This window comes from Prosopis cineraria, unplaced genomic scaffold (genome assembly GCF_029017545.1).
Source record: "Prosopis cineraria cultivar Desert tree isolate PC_DT_omini unplaced genomic scaffold, ASM2901754v1 PC7, whole genome shotgun sequence".
NCBI classification, from domain to species: Eukaryota; Viridiplantae; Streptophyta; class Magnoliopsida; order Fabales; family Fabaceae; genus Prosopis; species Prosopis cineraria.
In genome coordinates, this window is record NW_026555338.1 from 26,539,301 (window position 1) to 26,556,038 (window position 16,738).

The window sequence follows — 16,738 nt, forward strand, 5'->3', positions numbered from 1 at the left end:
GTATGAATCCAAAGATTTCTTGCATCATCATTTGGAATTAGACCTGCATGGTAATCTTGAACAGTTCCACCTACCCTACCCCTTTTATTGGCTGAAAAATATTTTTGGCGGCCATATGGCTTGCGAATCTACCTTATAATGATCTTTGATTTGATGACTATAAGCTCCTTAATATATCATCCTTTTGCAGTAAAAAAAAAAAAAATTAACTGGAGAGTCAGTGGATAGCAGATGGATTCTCAGTCCAGTGAATGGTTGATCCTGCAATTTTGGTCTCCTCATCAGAGCCTTTTTTACGGTTGGTCTTACAATTTCTCATCCAGCTTAAGTTTGATTTCTTTTAGGAGCATCATGAATTAAAATATTATATGCATCAAATCAAAATAATAACAAGCCTTATCATATTAGATGAAGTTAATCATATAGATTGCATGATGTTATTGTGCTCTATTAACAAGCTGTTGAGTGTATTATTAATCAAAAAATCTCATTCAACAGCTTTCTTAATTTTTTTTTTGGGTCTTCTGTCTCTTTTTACAAAACTTAATATTATTTATTTAATCATGTAACAATTTTCAAATTGTCCAAGAGCTACATTAAAAAAAGGTGCTTCTTATTCAGTGTTCATTATTATGGAGGCTTGTTTTTTAAACCATTTTTCACGAGTCAATATAATGACAGCTGTGAAGAAGAAAGATTTATTTGACATTGTTCGTTTTATGATATTGGATGATTTTAAGAAAAATTATAAAAATATATGCTTGCACAAAAAAAATTTGTTGGCCACAGAATCATATATTAATGTGATTCATCATTTCACGCATCCAATTTTTTTTTTTTTGGCTAACTTCAATCAGTTGCACTAAAATATCATGCCCAAGATTTTATAAATTTTTTTAATGTCAAATGTGATAATCTATCCGCTGAATGAATCATCAATACCAATAATATATATTATAGCTAGTGGCACGCATTTTACACACACATACATATGCATCTATGTACACATTGTAAAATCCATTGGTTGGAATAAAAAAAAATAAGTTGATAAAATAACTTTTAATGCGCGCATGGACTAATAAATTATAGAATAAAATGTTAATTTAATGTTAGGGATAAATACGTTACATTTTAAGTTTTTTAAGGGTTAAACTGTTATGATATAATTTAAGAGGGTAGGTGTTCCTCAGAGAATTGTTAAAAAAAATGAAACTTTTTTACTTTGCCTTTCTTTACAATTAATAATCATAATAATTTCTTTTTCAAGAATTCAAACAATCATAAATAAATAAGGAGTATAATTAGGAAAAAAATTAATTACTCTAACTTTATATTAAAGGCAAAAAAGAAGAAGAAGCTTTAAAAATTTATCCTATAAGTTATACAAAGGAATAGGGTAGAGTTAGAATTTTTTATTAGGGGGCCAAAGTGACAATATATATGATAATTGAAAAAATTTAAATATATATATCACACATTATATAAATATTTCAACATATATATTTATATTTAATCTTATAAATATATAACAAAAATAAACATATACCTTCATTTTTAAGTTTTACTCATCAATTTTTTTATGATATAAAAATTATTAATTATCATGTTTATAATAAATTTTTTAAAAATTTCTTTTCAATATAAGTTATAATTAAATTAATGAAAATTTCACCTTCCATACAAGCATTGAATTATTTATATGTATAATTGGGATCTAAGTAATGTTCAATTTAAAAAATTCTATTAGTCTTATTTGCTTATTAGAAAGAAATGAAATTGAATGGATTAAAAAAATAAAGATAAAAAATAAGATGATCAAAAGGAATAAGTGAGTATATTCATAAATGTAAGGGGTAATTTAATTTATGAGGTTGGGAGTCATGATTCATGAGATTTTAAAAGATGTGATGATTCTTACATTTGTATTATATATTATTGAGTTTGATCATATTTATCATGGAAGGAAGGGTGATTTAATTTATTTTTGTTTTAATTTTTTCAATCTATTTCATTCCATTTCATTTTAATAACCAAATGGAACCTTACTTGTTTACTAAATTTATTATTTAATTCTTTCAATTAGTAATCATGATAAACAAATATATCAACATAGTAATTTTGTTTAATTATCACAAAATCTTTATGTCAATTATATATTTTTATTGCTGACAAAATTTTTTAGAATACTTTTTATAATTTCTTTCATTAAATATTAAATGAAACTAAAATCTGATGACATCAATGTTTTAATAGTATATGATAACTGTATTTTTAAGCTATTGAAACAGTTGTACTACATATGCATAAAAGACTGCATATAAAATTACAATGAAAATTTTATTTAGTGTCTTTAGCCTCCTATCATACACCAATTTAAAAGAACCAAAGATATATAATTCCCATATTTTATTTTAAAAAAATAAAAAATTAAGAGATTCATGACTTGTGCCCGTCTCAACCTTGTAAAGGGTAGAATATATATTAGGTAGAATGACAAAGAGATCTCAAAAGATTCAATTAATTTAACTTAGATTTCAGTACTAACTTTCAGGAATTTATAAATTTAGCTTTCAATTTTATAATTTTATTGTGCTGTTTACAATTTGTGTTTTAAATTTTAGAAGGAAAAATAAATTTATTTATTCTTCAACCATATTAAAATTTTAAAAATAAATTATAAATTCATCATAATAAAATTATAAAATTAAAAATCAAACTTATAAACTTTTAAAAATTAATATTTAAAATTTAAGTTAAATTAATTAATTTTTTTTAGGACCTTTTTTCTCGTCCTCCCTGTGTGTTCGCCAAAGTGTCCTTCTTGTTGACAGAGTGGAGTACGAAGCTGCCCTTGTGCTTTATGAAATGTCGTCTACATGTTTTTGCGGGTAGAGCAGACTAGCAGCGTTCATGGCTGCGTGCATGGTGTGCTCAACGACACATCGTCCACTATTTTCTTTTTTTTTTAGACCAATAACGTTTAAGGGTGTTCAAAATTAATATAAATCAATGACACCAAACCAAACTAAATTAAACCGACACGAATCGATCAAAATTGATTATAAATAAGATTTAGTTTGATTTTTCTTTTAACAAAATCAATTGATTTAACTCGGTTCAAGTTTTTATTTTTTAAAATTTGAATCAAATCGAACTAAATCTTGTTATGTTTATTTTTATAAATTTTTCTATCTTTTTTCTCTTTCCTAAATTTGGTTATTTATAAATTGATGGTTAAAAATATATTTATTATTTTAAATAGTGTTATAATTTTTATGATATTTTTTTAAGAATACTTATCTATAATTAGTTAACTATTGTCTACAATTAGAAAAATGCAATTATATATATTTGATAATAAAAGGTTATTGTTAATAGTATTTTTTTGCAAATTATAGTAGCCAAATTTGTTTTATATTTTTCTGCAAAAATTACGCTCAAATGTCATCATATATACATAATAAGCAAACTTTGATCAAATGTCAATGAATTAAAATTATATAATTCAAAAGAAACCTACAGTTTCATCAATTTTTAATAATTTATGATTTGAAGACGTTTATATATGATTACTTTATTGTTAATATTTTCATGCTATTAAAAATATTTATAGGAAAATAAAAAAAAATGTTATGAACTATCAAGTGATTATATAAATGCACTCTACAAAAAAAAAATGATACACTCATACTAAGTGTTATAAAAAATGAAAAAAATTAAATAAATATATTAAAGCTTGATACATATCTTGATCAACCTGAACCAAATTGAAAAGAAAACAAAACCAAACCAATTTTTTCAAAAATTGATTAAGTTTCAATCATAAGCAAATTAATTAGTTTGGTTTGGTTCAGTTTTTACCTAAAATTAAACCAAACCAAATCCTTGAACACTCTTGATCACATCCAAATGTAACAATCACTTGGGTTTTAAACCTAGATTTTTTTTCTAATTATAAAATCTCAATTTCTTGTCATTTTTAATATGATTAATTAAAAATTAAAATATATTTTTATTTTTTAACTTTAAACAAGGTTTTATTTTGATTTCATAATTTTACGAAAGTTTTTTCAATCTTGTAACCATAACATTGTTAGTTTTATCCATAAAAATTTTTTACGCTAAACTTTTAAATATTAATAAAATATTTTTAAATATTAACATATTAAATTTAATTTTTTTAAAAAATCAATAATTAGTATAAAAATAATCATTTAAAACTAACAGTCAGGGACGGATCTAGAAATCAATATATGGGGGCCAAAAATGAAAGATTACAAGAAAGTGGGGTTAAAATTAATTTTCACATGCGTTACAAGTAAAAACATATACCTTTTGTATCTGGCCTTGTTAACGTTGTTAGAGTTAAAGAATTAAAAAAAATACTTTATAATATTAAAAGATTAAAATGAAATTTTATATAAAATTAAATGATCAAAGATACACTTTAACTTAATTAGGGAAAGCAGTACTTTTTTTTTTTTTATAAATAGCTAAGTTGACTAATTTTTTTTAATTTGTGTAAATTAATCACCTGAATTATTAGAAGAAGTTTTTTTTTGGGAGAATGACATGTAAGGACCATATAAATAATTAATCATTATAAAGGACCATAATTTTTTTTTAAAAAAGAAATAAATGGATAAAATACTCTTATATAGTTGATACATAGCTTAAATGCAAATCACGTAAAAATTAGTTGTACATATGGGAAGATCAGTTGTAAAGAAGTTATAAATTTTGAAAGTTTTGCAAATTTTCAAAAGTTAGAATTTCAATCATAAGTAATGCAAAATTAGTTGTAAATGAATTTTAAATTAAACTTTTAAAATTTTCACAATGTACAATATTTTATTTATAACAGAGCTTTCAATTTGCATAAAAATCAAACTTTTAGGATTTATAAATTTTTCACAATTCATAACTTATTGTCAAACGATCTCTCTGAATTTGCAATTGAACTCTCTGAATTTACAACTCATCTTCTACCATTTGCAACCAAGTGGATCATGTATGACATTTTCATTCCTTTTTTTTTTGAAAAATGATTAACTTCATTTTTCTTTGGGGCTTTTTTTTTTTTTTGGAGGGGGGGGCACCCAAATGCAACGGCCGCTTTTGCTTAGTGTAGCACTCAAACATGCCTTACGAGGATCTGACAGTGAAAATTTTTGTCTTTTTGGTGAACGACACAAATCTAATCCACAATTGGATCCATGAAAGGTACACATCCCCCTCCTCCACGTAAATTAGATGGGACCCATCTATCAAGTTTAAACATATAAGTATCAAAAATTAGACCCATCACGTCACTAATTCAAAAGTTAAAGGTTAAAATCATAATCAAATCAATCATAAATATTATATTTTATTAAATTAATTAAGATATTTGTTGAATAGTTTAACAGTTTAATTGGGAGAGTTGACCTAAATTTTTATATATAATGACCCTCTGCGTAGAAGCTTTTTAAGTAAATCATATGTGTTTGAAAGCTAACTACTATTAAAATCTGGATCAAGTCGAGTTTAGATGAAAATTTTACCACCAAACACTACTCCAATACTCAAATTTAAGATCTTTGGTTGAGCCAATATAACCCCTTACCAAGTGATTGCTGATCACCTCTGTAGAATATAATTTTATGTTATGAACGCAACACCCAGTACAATACAAGTCTTTTCATTTAATTTCATTGTCTCCAAAGAATTTTCTAGTTTTAAAATAATAGTTGTTGAGTGCGTGTAGTAGACAACTAGATATTATATAATTATCGATCTTTCGTTTGACAAAATAGGATTTCTTTTATCTGAATGCGTCTCAAACTTATCCATAATCCTAGTGCCGGATTCTCACGACTCTATCTATTGTTTTTTGACCTTCGAGAGTGTGTTGGGTATTAAAATCTCATTTTAAAAGGAAAAAAATGGCTACAAGAGACGGTGAAGTGAGTGGGTTTAAATTGGGTAAAAAAAATAATTAGGTGACATTTAATTTATTCAGATAAACAATGATTTACTTTAAAGATATTTTATTTAGATCAAGAGGTGGTTGATTCAACTAGCTGAGAGAGTTAAATCAGTTTATTCTAAAATTTTAAATTTAAATCTTAAAATATGCAGTTACGTTAATTACACTTCCACTAGCGGCGTTTTGATTAGTGTGAATGAGAAGTAGTAATACATTATAGTTCCTAGGATACCAAGCCAATGGAATAAAAAAAATTTTATTTAGATCAATACATACATAAATATAGTAACTAATGAGAAAATTTATTAAATACATAAAACTTCATGAAAAATAAAGGCTAACTCAAGTAGTGAACGTGTGAAGCATTAATCTAGTTCATCATTACTGTAATGAGCACTGAAATTCAAGAAGTAAAAAGAAATATTGTTTGGTAATTACAAAATTTAGGATTTGTTTGGCAACCTATTATAAAAATAATTTTCTGTTCTTTAGAATAAAAGAATAACAAAAATTTGTTTGATAATATGTTTTCAAAAAGTATTTTTAAAAAAATTAAAAATCAAATATTGTTTTGGATAATAAAAAAATAAAAATATCTTTTAAATATTTTTGGATTAATGTTCTAATAAACAAGAAAGAATGTAAAAAATACTTGTTCTTGTTATTTTTTTTCTTAAAATATATTTTATAAAATACCAACTTTTAAAACAATAAAGTAAAAATAATTTTAAAAAAGCCATTATTCTCAACTGGTAATTTTTTTTTTTTCAAGAAGAAGTGGCGGCGTAGCTACTCGGATTACTTGTCTTATTTATCCACCATAAAGTTTTATATTTTGCTGTGACTCATTGTTTTTATTTTCCTGTAAAAAAAACAATTTGCAAAAGTGGATAAGAGACTTGTCAAAAGTCATATATAGAAGTGTGACGTCACACCGACATGTAGGCCAATGGACAGCACAGCATCGTCCTTCTTTGCATGTTCTCAACGTGTTCCATGAACTCTTCTTCCACCTACGACCACTTCTGCTAGAAATTTGGGATTCTTCTTTCTCTGAAATTCGCAGAACCATTTTCTCTTTTACCGGTTCCTTATTCTTCTTGTCTCTCCAATGGCTCCAAAGGCTCCGATTCACTTCACAAAACCCCGATCCAATAATTCTGATCGTCGAGAAGAATTAGAAGCCATTGTTGAAGGAGAAGAAAAGCTGAGCCAGGAGTGTAAAGATCTGATTCTCTCTCTTCCCAGAGAGAGAGGTTGGAGAACTCGTTATCTGTATCTCTTCCAAGGATTCTGGTGCCAACCTGCAGAGATTCAAGCCATTACCCTGCTTCAGAATCACTTCCAGGCCACAGATTCAGATGTTGTTGTTGCTACGATCCCAAAATCTGGAACCACATGGTTGAAAGGCCTCACTTTCGCCACTGTTAATCGCAAGAGCTTTTCGCCTTCTTCTAAGAACCACCCTCTGCTTCATTCAAATCCACACCATCTTGTTCCTTTCTTTGAGTATACTGTCTATGGAGGCCTTGATGAAGCTCCTGATCTGTCAAGCTTGCCTGATCCAAGACTCTTTGGCACCCACCTACCGTTCCATGCAATGCCTAGCTCAATCAAAAACTCAGGTTGTAAGATAATCTACATCTGCAGAAACCCATTCGACACTTTTGTGTCTTCCTGGATTTTTTTGAACAAAGTCAAGCCAGAATCAATCCCTTTATTGACACTAGAAGAGGCCTTTGATCTGTACTGTAAGGGGATAATTGGGTTTGGTCCTTCATGGGACCACATGTTGAGGTACTGGAATGAGAGCAAGGAGAGACCTAACAAGGTGTTGTTCTTGAAGTATGAGGATCTGAAAGAAGATACCACAGATCAGTTGAAGAGAATTGCAGAGTTCTTGGGCTGTCCTTTCAGCTTGGAGGAGGAAGAAACTGGTTTGGTTGATAGCATCATCAAGCTGTGCAGCTTTGAGAAGATGAAGGAATTGCAGGTGAACAAATCTGGAACTTTTGGTAGGAACTTTGAGATCAAGTATCTGTTTAGGAAGGCTGAGATTGGAGAGTGGGTTAATCACTTGTCACCTTCCATGGTGGAGAGATTATCCGAAGTCATTGATGAAAAGTTTGCTGGCTCTGGTCTGTCATTTAAAGTATCATCATAATTCTTAATTAGTTTTACACTTATAGTGTGTTGCTAGTTGACATATTAAACCGGGTTTGCAGTAATAAATTTCTTATGTGATTTAGATTGTTCTTTTTAAGCAGAAAATTTCTTAGTTATAACATCGTATAGAATAATGTATATGTTGTTGATATGTGACTAATTAAATAAAATAATCGTAGTTAAATTTAATAAGCATACCTGCAAATTCATTGTTGTAGGGAAAATATAAAAAAGAATTTCTACTAAAAGTGGGGCAAGTTCACAAACCTATTAGATAGATTCCCTTGGCCTTTAAAAGGTACAAAGAAATATAGGAGTGTGTGAAAGACAGTGAGATGTTGAACCTGTGAAGAATAATTAGATTATATTCGCTTATACATATTATTAATTAATTATTTTAACTCCGAAATTTTCTTGACCTCGATAGTTAAAAGATTGGGGGGGGGGGGAACTGACAATCAAAGGGTTATTAGCCCTGTAGGTTGAGCGTCTATTAATAAGTTGACTTTGAATGATTCATGTCTATCATAATTCACACAGGATGATTAAAATTAATCTGTTTTAAACTCAATAACTATTTAATATAAATTTAAAATATTTCAATATATATATATGTGTGCGCGCGCGCGCGCGCATGGAACTAATAGATGTTGTCAATCTCAAATGAGCTCATGAAAGTTAATTAATGGATAAATATATCTGTTTATTTCTTGCACCAACTGAAAGAACATTGAACAGCGCGTTCAATCTATTAACAGTGAAAAGTTGTGAAGGGTTTGAAAAGTCGGAGGACATATGCAGTAAATTGTGAAAGGTTATGTCCCCAAAAAAGGGGAAATAATTGTGCAAAGTTATGGGGACTAGAAGCTTCTTAAGCTCAAACATTTACTTCTCCTAGTCCAATTAATTTTTTCTGAGTTGTAATGAACTGTGTGGTCCAATAATTAATCCAGGAGCTTTTGTCGAGCAAAGTAAGGAGCTTGTCTTTTTTTTTTTTTTTTTTTTTTATGGCCAAGAGTAAGGAGTTTGTTTAAATTGTCCCGATGAGCATGTGGTTTGCAGACTTTTCAGAAAACCTGATTAATTTCCCATCAGAAATCAGTTGGATTGGCCAACGAACATTGATTGGGTTAATAAAAATTTGACACGTACGTGGAATCAAATTTTATTATCTATTATCGATATGAGATTTATGGTTGGATGGGATGTACTCCTTCATTTTTATAAAAAAATTGTATTACATAATTTAAAAAATTAATTAATCATAATAATTATATTAAAAAAATTAAATTAACATATTTTATGTTAATCAATATAAGCATATATTAATTACTTTTTATTAATATAAATTATGAAGGATAATTTAAAAATTATGTAATAAATATTTATTAAAATATATAATTTTACTTATATAAAAAAAACAAGTAAAAAGAGGTAATTTTTTCTAAAATAAAAATGAAGAAAGTATCCTATAAAGTTGTGCGATAGTGAAAGCTTGGGTGGGAGAGAGAGAGAGAATTTTATTAAAGACTTTTGAATATGATATAATTTCAATTGAAACCTAAAAATTTTAATTTTTATTGCAAATTTGGATGGCTAAAATAAAATAAATTTTTTTAGTTAAATGATCAAAATATACTTCAATTATAACTAATATTATTAAAATAATAAGTTAAGTTACGTTCTTACAAGTAATATTAATAAAATAATAAATAAATTTATAATTTTTACAAATAATATTGCTATAGTAATAAGTTATGGTTTTTACAAATAATATTAAGAGAATAACAAGAAGCTATGTTTATTCTAGTAATGTTACTTGTATAAAAAAAAAATTAATTTGTTATTTCAGTAATAATGTTAATTATAATTGAAAAATATTTTGATCATTTAATTAAGAGAACTTATCTCATTTCAGTCCTCCAGCCTTATAGTGAATTTCAGAATTTTGTTGAACTTCAATTGAAATTATGTCACATGTAAGGGCCTTTAATAAAAAATTCTCACTTCAAAAAAATACATCAATTACAATTAAGTCTTCAAAAAAATACATTAATTACAATTAAATTTTTGATAAAATTTTAAAAAATAAATTATAAATTTAGATAATTATAAATAAGAGTCCTAATTATAATAAAAAATTTATATTTAAAACTCAAATATTTTATCTGCAATTAAAATTTATGAATTTATAATTGTTTAAATTGATTTTTTCAACTTGTTACAAAAATTATCAAGAACCTTAACTATTTTATTTCAATCTTTTAAGATCTAACTATCAATATTTCAAAAATGACTTGATAGAAAAATCAACTTAAGATTTTTATACATACATAATCATGTTAAAATTTTATAAGTTCACTTTTTTAAGTATTTTATTTTATCAATTAATTTAAATTCAAATTTTGTTGGGACAAAAAAAATGGAAAGACAAAAATAAAGGTACAATAAATTTGATATAATCTTTTTTTGACCAAAATTTGATTTAATCAATAACATAAAACATCAAAGATATAAGTGTTATTTATAAATTATGAAGAAGGATACTGTTCTTGAGTTGCATGCAATCTTAAAATTTCTTTAACCATTCTTTGGGACCATTTTTTTTTTTTTAATGTTCTTACTACCTATTTCAGGTGAGTTTAAATATTAAAAAAAGTAAAATATTCAAAAAAATGAAAATTTTTATTAATTTCTCACATCGCATTGAGGAAAAATATGTGGCTAGTCCTAATAAAGGTGGAGCTCATCATATTATGTTTTATTATTATAAATATCTTAAACTAAACTTATTTTTGTGCATTGTATAATGTAATGAATTTCAATGGTTGGCCAAAAAAAGAAAGAAATGATAAGTTCCAATGTTAAATAGACTTCTAAGTATTATTGTAATTAATATCATTGCAATTTAGGAGATCTCTTATCCTACTCAAGAAGCTCCAATAATAAGAGTTGAAATTAAAGCAAGAAGCCTAGGATGAATTAATCATGCAAATTCTTGCAGAAGTGGGGAATGATTGATTAGTTGGATCAAACTCGATTCCTCTTAAGTAAAGTCAAAGGTTTGAATTTTAATAGAAATAAAAAAAATCTGACTAAAAAAGTTTTTCTTATTAAACTCAACAATATTCAAATATGATGTAACAGTATGATCAATATCAAATAATTGTATAAAAAAAAAGTGGAGTTAGCTAGCTACATTCTACATATACTATAAATAACGCAGCTTATTTTTCAAACCTCATACAATGCATGCATGGAATGATAATAATAATAAGTTTAGCTATAAAAGAAGGGACAGGAATAATTTCATTATAATTAAATACCAAATAGGAATATTAAATATTAGAATGGTAGTTGTATAAAAAAAAAGTGGAGACAAAAATAAGAAAAATATCAATTGAAAACCCCTCAAAAAATTTTATATATAAATTGAGGACCTCAAGCCCCTTGGTACTTCTATGAAAATAATTTTTTATAAAAAAAGACCTAATTACCCCTTTTAATGAAAGATAAGTAGTTCAACGGGAAACCATGATGAGTTGTTGTTAATTATAAAAGGTTGTTGTCAAAACTTAAATAAAAACTTGTCTATGGAGGGCTAACACCTATTCAATTCCATCTGTCCTATTAGTTGTTTTGACATGTTCATTTTTGAATTGTTTATTGTTAATTACAATTGAATTATTGTCAAAACTTGAATGGATACTTGTTTATATATAAAACTAACATTTGTCCAATATAATTTAACTTATCCTATAAGTTTTTTTTAATTTGTTCATTTCAAATGAGTTATTGTTAATTATAAAGGAGTTGTTATTAAAACTCAAATGAATATTTATCTAAATAAGACTAACAAATATTCAATTTTTTTGAATGAGTTGTTGTTAATTATAAATAAGTTATTATCAAAATCTGAATAGATTATTATTTTAAAATTTAGAGATAATTGAATATTTTTCTATAAAAACTTATTTTCATATAAGTACCATCGGTGGAGTGCAATATTATATTCTTAAGGTTCTAGTTGATATAAAATTTCTCAAGGATTCCCAGCTGATATATAAATTTGTAACAAACTGCATTATCAAGGCTAATATAGACAAAAATCATAGACCTCATGCCTTGCAGAACATCGGTGCCAAAATAAGGAGGGAATCTCAACAACACTGCACCAAAAATGGTGACACTAATAATCTAATCTTATGTCTACTTGCCAAGAGCCTTCAATCAAATCAGCCCACTTGCATCATCCACTAGTACGTTACGTGATGTACAATATTTGTGGTACGTACCTTTTGCTGGCTATCACAAAATTTTGAGCAACATTTCTGAATTTAATCTACTTACCAAAATTAAAAAGTTCACGTGAAAATTACTTTAAGAATCTTACAACACAATTAAACAGTAAAAATACAATAATAGGTCCTCATGTTTTGACTGTGTCTTGTTTTTAGTTTTCATAGTTTCATTTCTTTGTTGACATATATTTAACTTTATTAACCCAATTGCTGACACTTAATATTGCCTCTGTCTCCGATGCTATGTTTAAGCTAAATATAAAAGAACAATTTTTCATCTGTCTTTTATTTTTAATCATACATAGTAAATTTATTTTCATGTCATTGGTATATTTTTAATTACCCGTCAGCAAAGAAATTAGCAGGGTTACAGTACTGAAATCATTACTCCTCTTGTCAATGCCATCTTATGGTCTTCATGCGCATTTTTAAAACTAAGTGGACTAATGTTGCAGATTAATCAAACTAAATGGACTGAAAATAATGAAATAAAACTACAAGGACTATAAACAAAATGCAATTAAAGTGCAGGAACTTTTTGTTTTGTTTTCCCAGCTAAATGCCACAAGATTCATTAATAACTTAATAAAGCAAATTGACAACTAAATATTTTAAATTGTCATTTTGCTCAATTAAATTGTCAATAAATCTTATAATATTTAAGTGTGATGTAAGTTGCATGTGATTGTCCCAGCCTATCATTTTATTGTGTGAGAATGACACGTATTTAAAAAAAGAAATAATAACCCCCAAGTTTTTTAAATTGCAAAATTCCACACAAGTTATTAGATTTTTAACTGTCAAAGGAGAAAAAAAATTAATGACTGAAAATATCCTCACTTGATGAGCAATGTAGCTTAGTTGTAAATCATATTTCTCTGAGAACAAACAAGTGGGAATCAAAGTGTTAAGAACAAATTATTAATAAATTTTTTCTTAATGAAGAAAAGATTTTTTGACAAAAATATTAATACATTTTATTCCTTATATAAAATTTATTTTAGTGAATAATGCATGGTGAAAATATATCTATAAAACATATGCTTCATAAAATTTTCAAGGAGCGGCCAATAAATGTTTAAAAATTGTTAAAAAAAATTATATTGCGTACATTTAAGTCAACAACATTAGTTGTAAGCATTTTTCCCCTCAAATCAGGAGGGTTTTCAAGATGATTACCCACATGTTTCATCCCCCCTTGTTACCTTAATTAGTGACGTGGCATTAGTGGTAAATATATTACACTAATATTAGAACACATTAATTGTAGCAAATTCTTTTTGCATTAATAGTTTGGCTATCATATGCTTCCATATATAAATTTGATTTTCCTAAGAAACAATCTAGTTGATGAAGTGGATAAGGGGCAATAAGAAAAAATAATATAAAAAATAAAAGGGAAAATATCACTTTGAATCCTATACTTTAGTTGTGTTTTGTTTTTAGTCATTGTAGTTTTCTTTTTTTGGTTCCTCATCCCTTGTATTCAATCCGTCGAAAATGTTACTAGTCCTTCTAGTTTAAAAAATATATACCCTTAAGGACCATGAGTTGCCCCAAACTATATTTATTTTGGTGACCTAGGTTCAACATTTTTCAAATTCAACTGGCCCAAATTGCTTCTTTGAAAATCATCCTATAATTTAATAGTGTTAAATCCATTTTAGTTAAATAAACACCGTTTAAATCAACTCATGGTATTTTTCAAATTAGAAAGATTAACATGCACACGGATCAAATAGAAGGGATGAGGAACGTGAGAAATAAATTAAAGGGACCAAAAGCCAAAATATGATAATGGTATGGGTATTAGAATATGATAGAAGTCCCACATCTAAATATTTAAAGATGAATTATGAATATATAAGCTTAGAAAATATCTAACCAAATAATTTAAGCTATTTTTGCAGAGTATATTTTTCATAAGTATATTTAGTATAAGAATTCTAATATGGTATCATGAGCTATTCGATAAGGAGACAAAATAAAAATGAGAGAGAGAGAGAGAGAGAGAGAGAGAGAGAGAAGGGGGAAAAATGAAAGATTGAAAGATGAAAAAATACAAGACATTTAAAAAATAAAAAAGAGAAGGAAAAAAAAAAAGAAAACATTGAATAGACCTGAGGCCTTTGAGACTAAAAAAAATACAAGTTCAAGCAAGAAGAAGAAGAAAATAAAAAAAAGGAGAAAAAATAATAGAGAGAGTATTATAATATAAAAAAAGTCTCACATTTAAATATTAGAAGATGAATCATGACTATATAAGTTTAGAAAGTATCTAATTAAATGGCCTAAGTTATTTTGGTAGAGTATACTTTTCATAAGTAAATTTAATATAAGAATTCTAATAATAGGGACTTGAAGTTATCTTTTTATCAAAATAAAACTTATAATAGATAACATTATTAAAAATGGGTTAAATAGCAATTTAGCTCCAAAATATAGGTTTAAGAGGATTTGGAATTTTAAACTTATTTTTAGTACAATATTCCTTTTTTACTTTTGAAAAATGTGCAAAATGTTACTTTTATCATTAACAAAAGTTAACTTTAATTGTTAAGTGACCCAAAATTTACCTAAAAATTTATACAAAATAAGAAAAAATGACTTCAAAAGTTTAAGAAAAACATTGCATCAAAAATGAGTTTAGAATCCCAAATGCTTTTAGACCTATAGTTTATAAGCCAAATTACCTTTTAATATTCCTTAAAAAATTATTAATGTTAAACTTTACAAAATCTACTTAAAAAAATAAGCTTAATTGCATTTTAGTATATTGATACCACACTATGTAAGAGAAAGACATGACATTATGGCTCCATATGGTAATACTAACATCTTTTTGCCAAGAGCTAGCAAGCAACCATATATCAATCAATTCATTTGAATGCCACAAACACTTTGTGTGATGCATGTTATTATTATTTTTTCATAAATATGTGATGTATGTTATTTGGTACACATCTTTGCTTGTGGCTATCAAAAAGTTCAATCTTGAATTGATTGATACAATAATGTATCAGAAAATAAAAGAAAAATTACTCTCAAGTCCCATATAGGATATTGAACTACATAAAAGTCTCATGAAATTCACAAGTCGTTTACAAGTATCCAGGTTCCTAAAATGTAAATAATGCTATTGTTTGGAATGAGTGTGGGATTTAGGGTCATATCAAGTTATAGAAGTTATAAGAGACAATTATTTTTTTCCCGAGAATTTACACACATATTGTTAACTTAAGCTTTTTATTTTTAATATTTATCCTAAAGAATTTTAAAAATAAATTTACAACATGTGATAAAGTTAATTATATAATAAGTTATATAATAGTACAAAAATTTAAAATCATACATATAAAATATTAACTTTGAAAGAAAATTTCATGAAATTTGAATAAAATTTTATCTTTTCAATATTTTTTCATGAGTCATTATATATATAATTCAAATAAAAAATTATTATTCATGCAAAATAAAGGATCAATAAGTGTAAGGTATATGGCTTGTTTGGAAACCTATTCTGAAAATAATTTTCTATTCACCAAAACAAAAAACAAAAAATTGTTTAATAATGTGTTTTTAGAAAGTGTTTTGAAGAAAAAAAATTAAACATTATTACAAAAAATAGAAAAAGGAAAACATATTTTAGGTATTTGAGATTATTGTTACAGAAAATAATAAAGAATATGAAAAATATTTGTTTTTATTATTTTTTTATTCTCAAAATAATAAAATAAACTCATATGTTCGAAAACATCATATATTTATGATGCGTAAACTAGGACAACGATATGCACACATTTTTAAGATGTGTAATGAAAAAGGTGAAGATAGAAGACAGAACATCTTCACCTTTTTCATTATATTGATACCACAATACATGAGAGAAAGACATGACATTACTGTTCCATAATCGCAATACCAACATCTTTTTGCTAAGAGCTAGCTAGCCACCATCTCAAACAATTCATTTAAATCCATAACCCACTTTATTGATGGATGCTATTTGTTACACATCTTTAATTTGCTTGTGGCTACCACAAACTTTTTGTCTTGAATTGATTGATGCAATAATGTATTAGAAAATAAAGGAAAAAATTACTCTCAAGTTCCATATATAAGATCATGAACCACGCAAAAATCCCATGAAATTTACAAATCATTCACAAGTATTTAAGTTCCTTAAATGTAAATAATGTTTTCTCCAAGGACGGATTGCTCAGAGTGGAAGTTGTGTGGGATTTATAATCGTATCAAGTTATAGAAGTTATAATAGACAACTATTTTTTTTCTTGAGAACTTA

At 26.5% G+C, this 16,738-nt stretch overlaps 1 protein-coding gene across 1 annotated transcript; it reads left to right on the forward strand.

The window, feature by feature from the left end:
• The first annotated feature begins 6,804 nt into the window (after positions 1–6,804).
• LOC129316292 (cytosolic sulfotransferase 15-like) lies at positions 6,805–8,215 on the forward strand. The gene has a single exon (XM_054960637.1). The coding sequence runs from the start codon at positions 7,080–7,082 to the stop codon at positions 8,130–8,132; it is 1,053 nt and encodes a 350-aa protein (XP_054816612.1). The 5' UTR covers positions 6,805–7,079; the 3' UTR covers positions 8,133–8,215.
• Positions 8,216–16,738: the final 8,523 nt, after the last annotated feature.

Bases quoted from the DNA above. Each gene is read 5' to 3' on its own strand.
- LOC129316292 (XM_054960637.1), top strand. From the start codon at position 7,080: ATGGCTCCAAAGGCTCCGATTCACTTCACAAAACCCCGATCCAATAAT.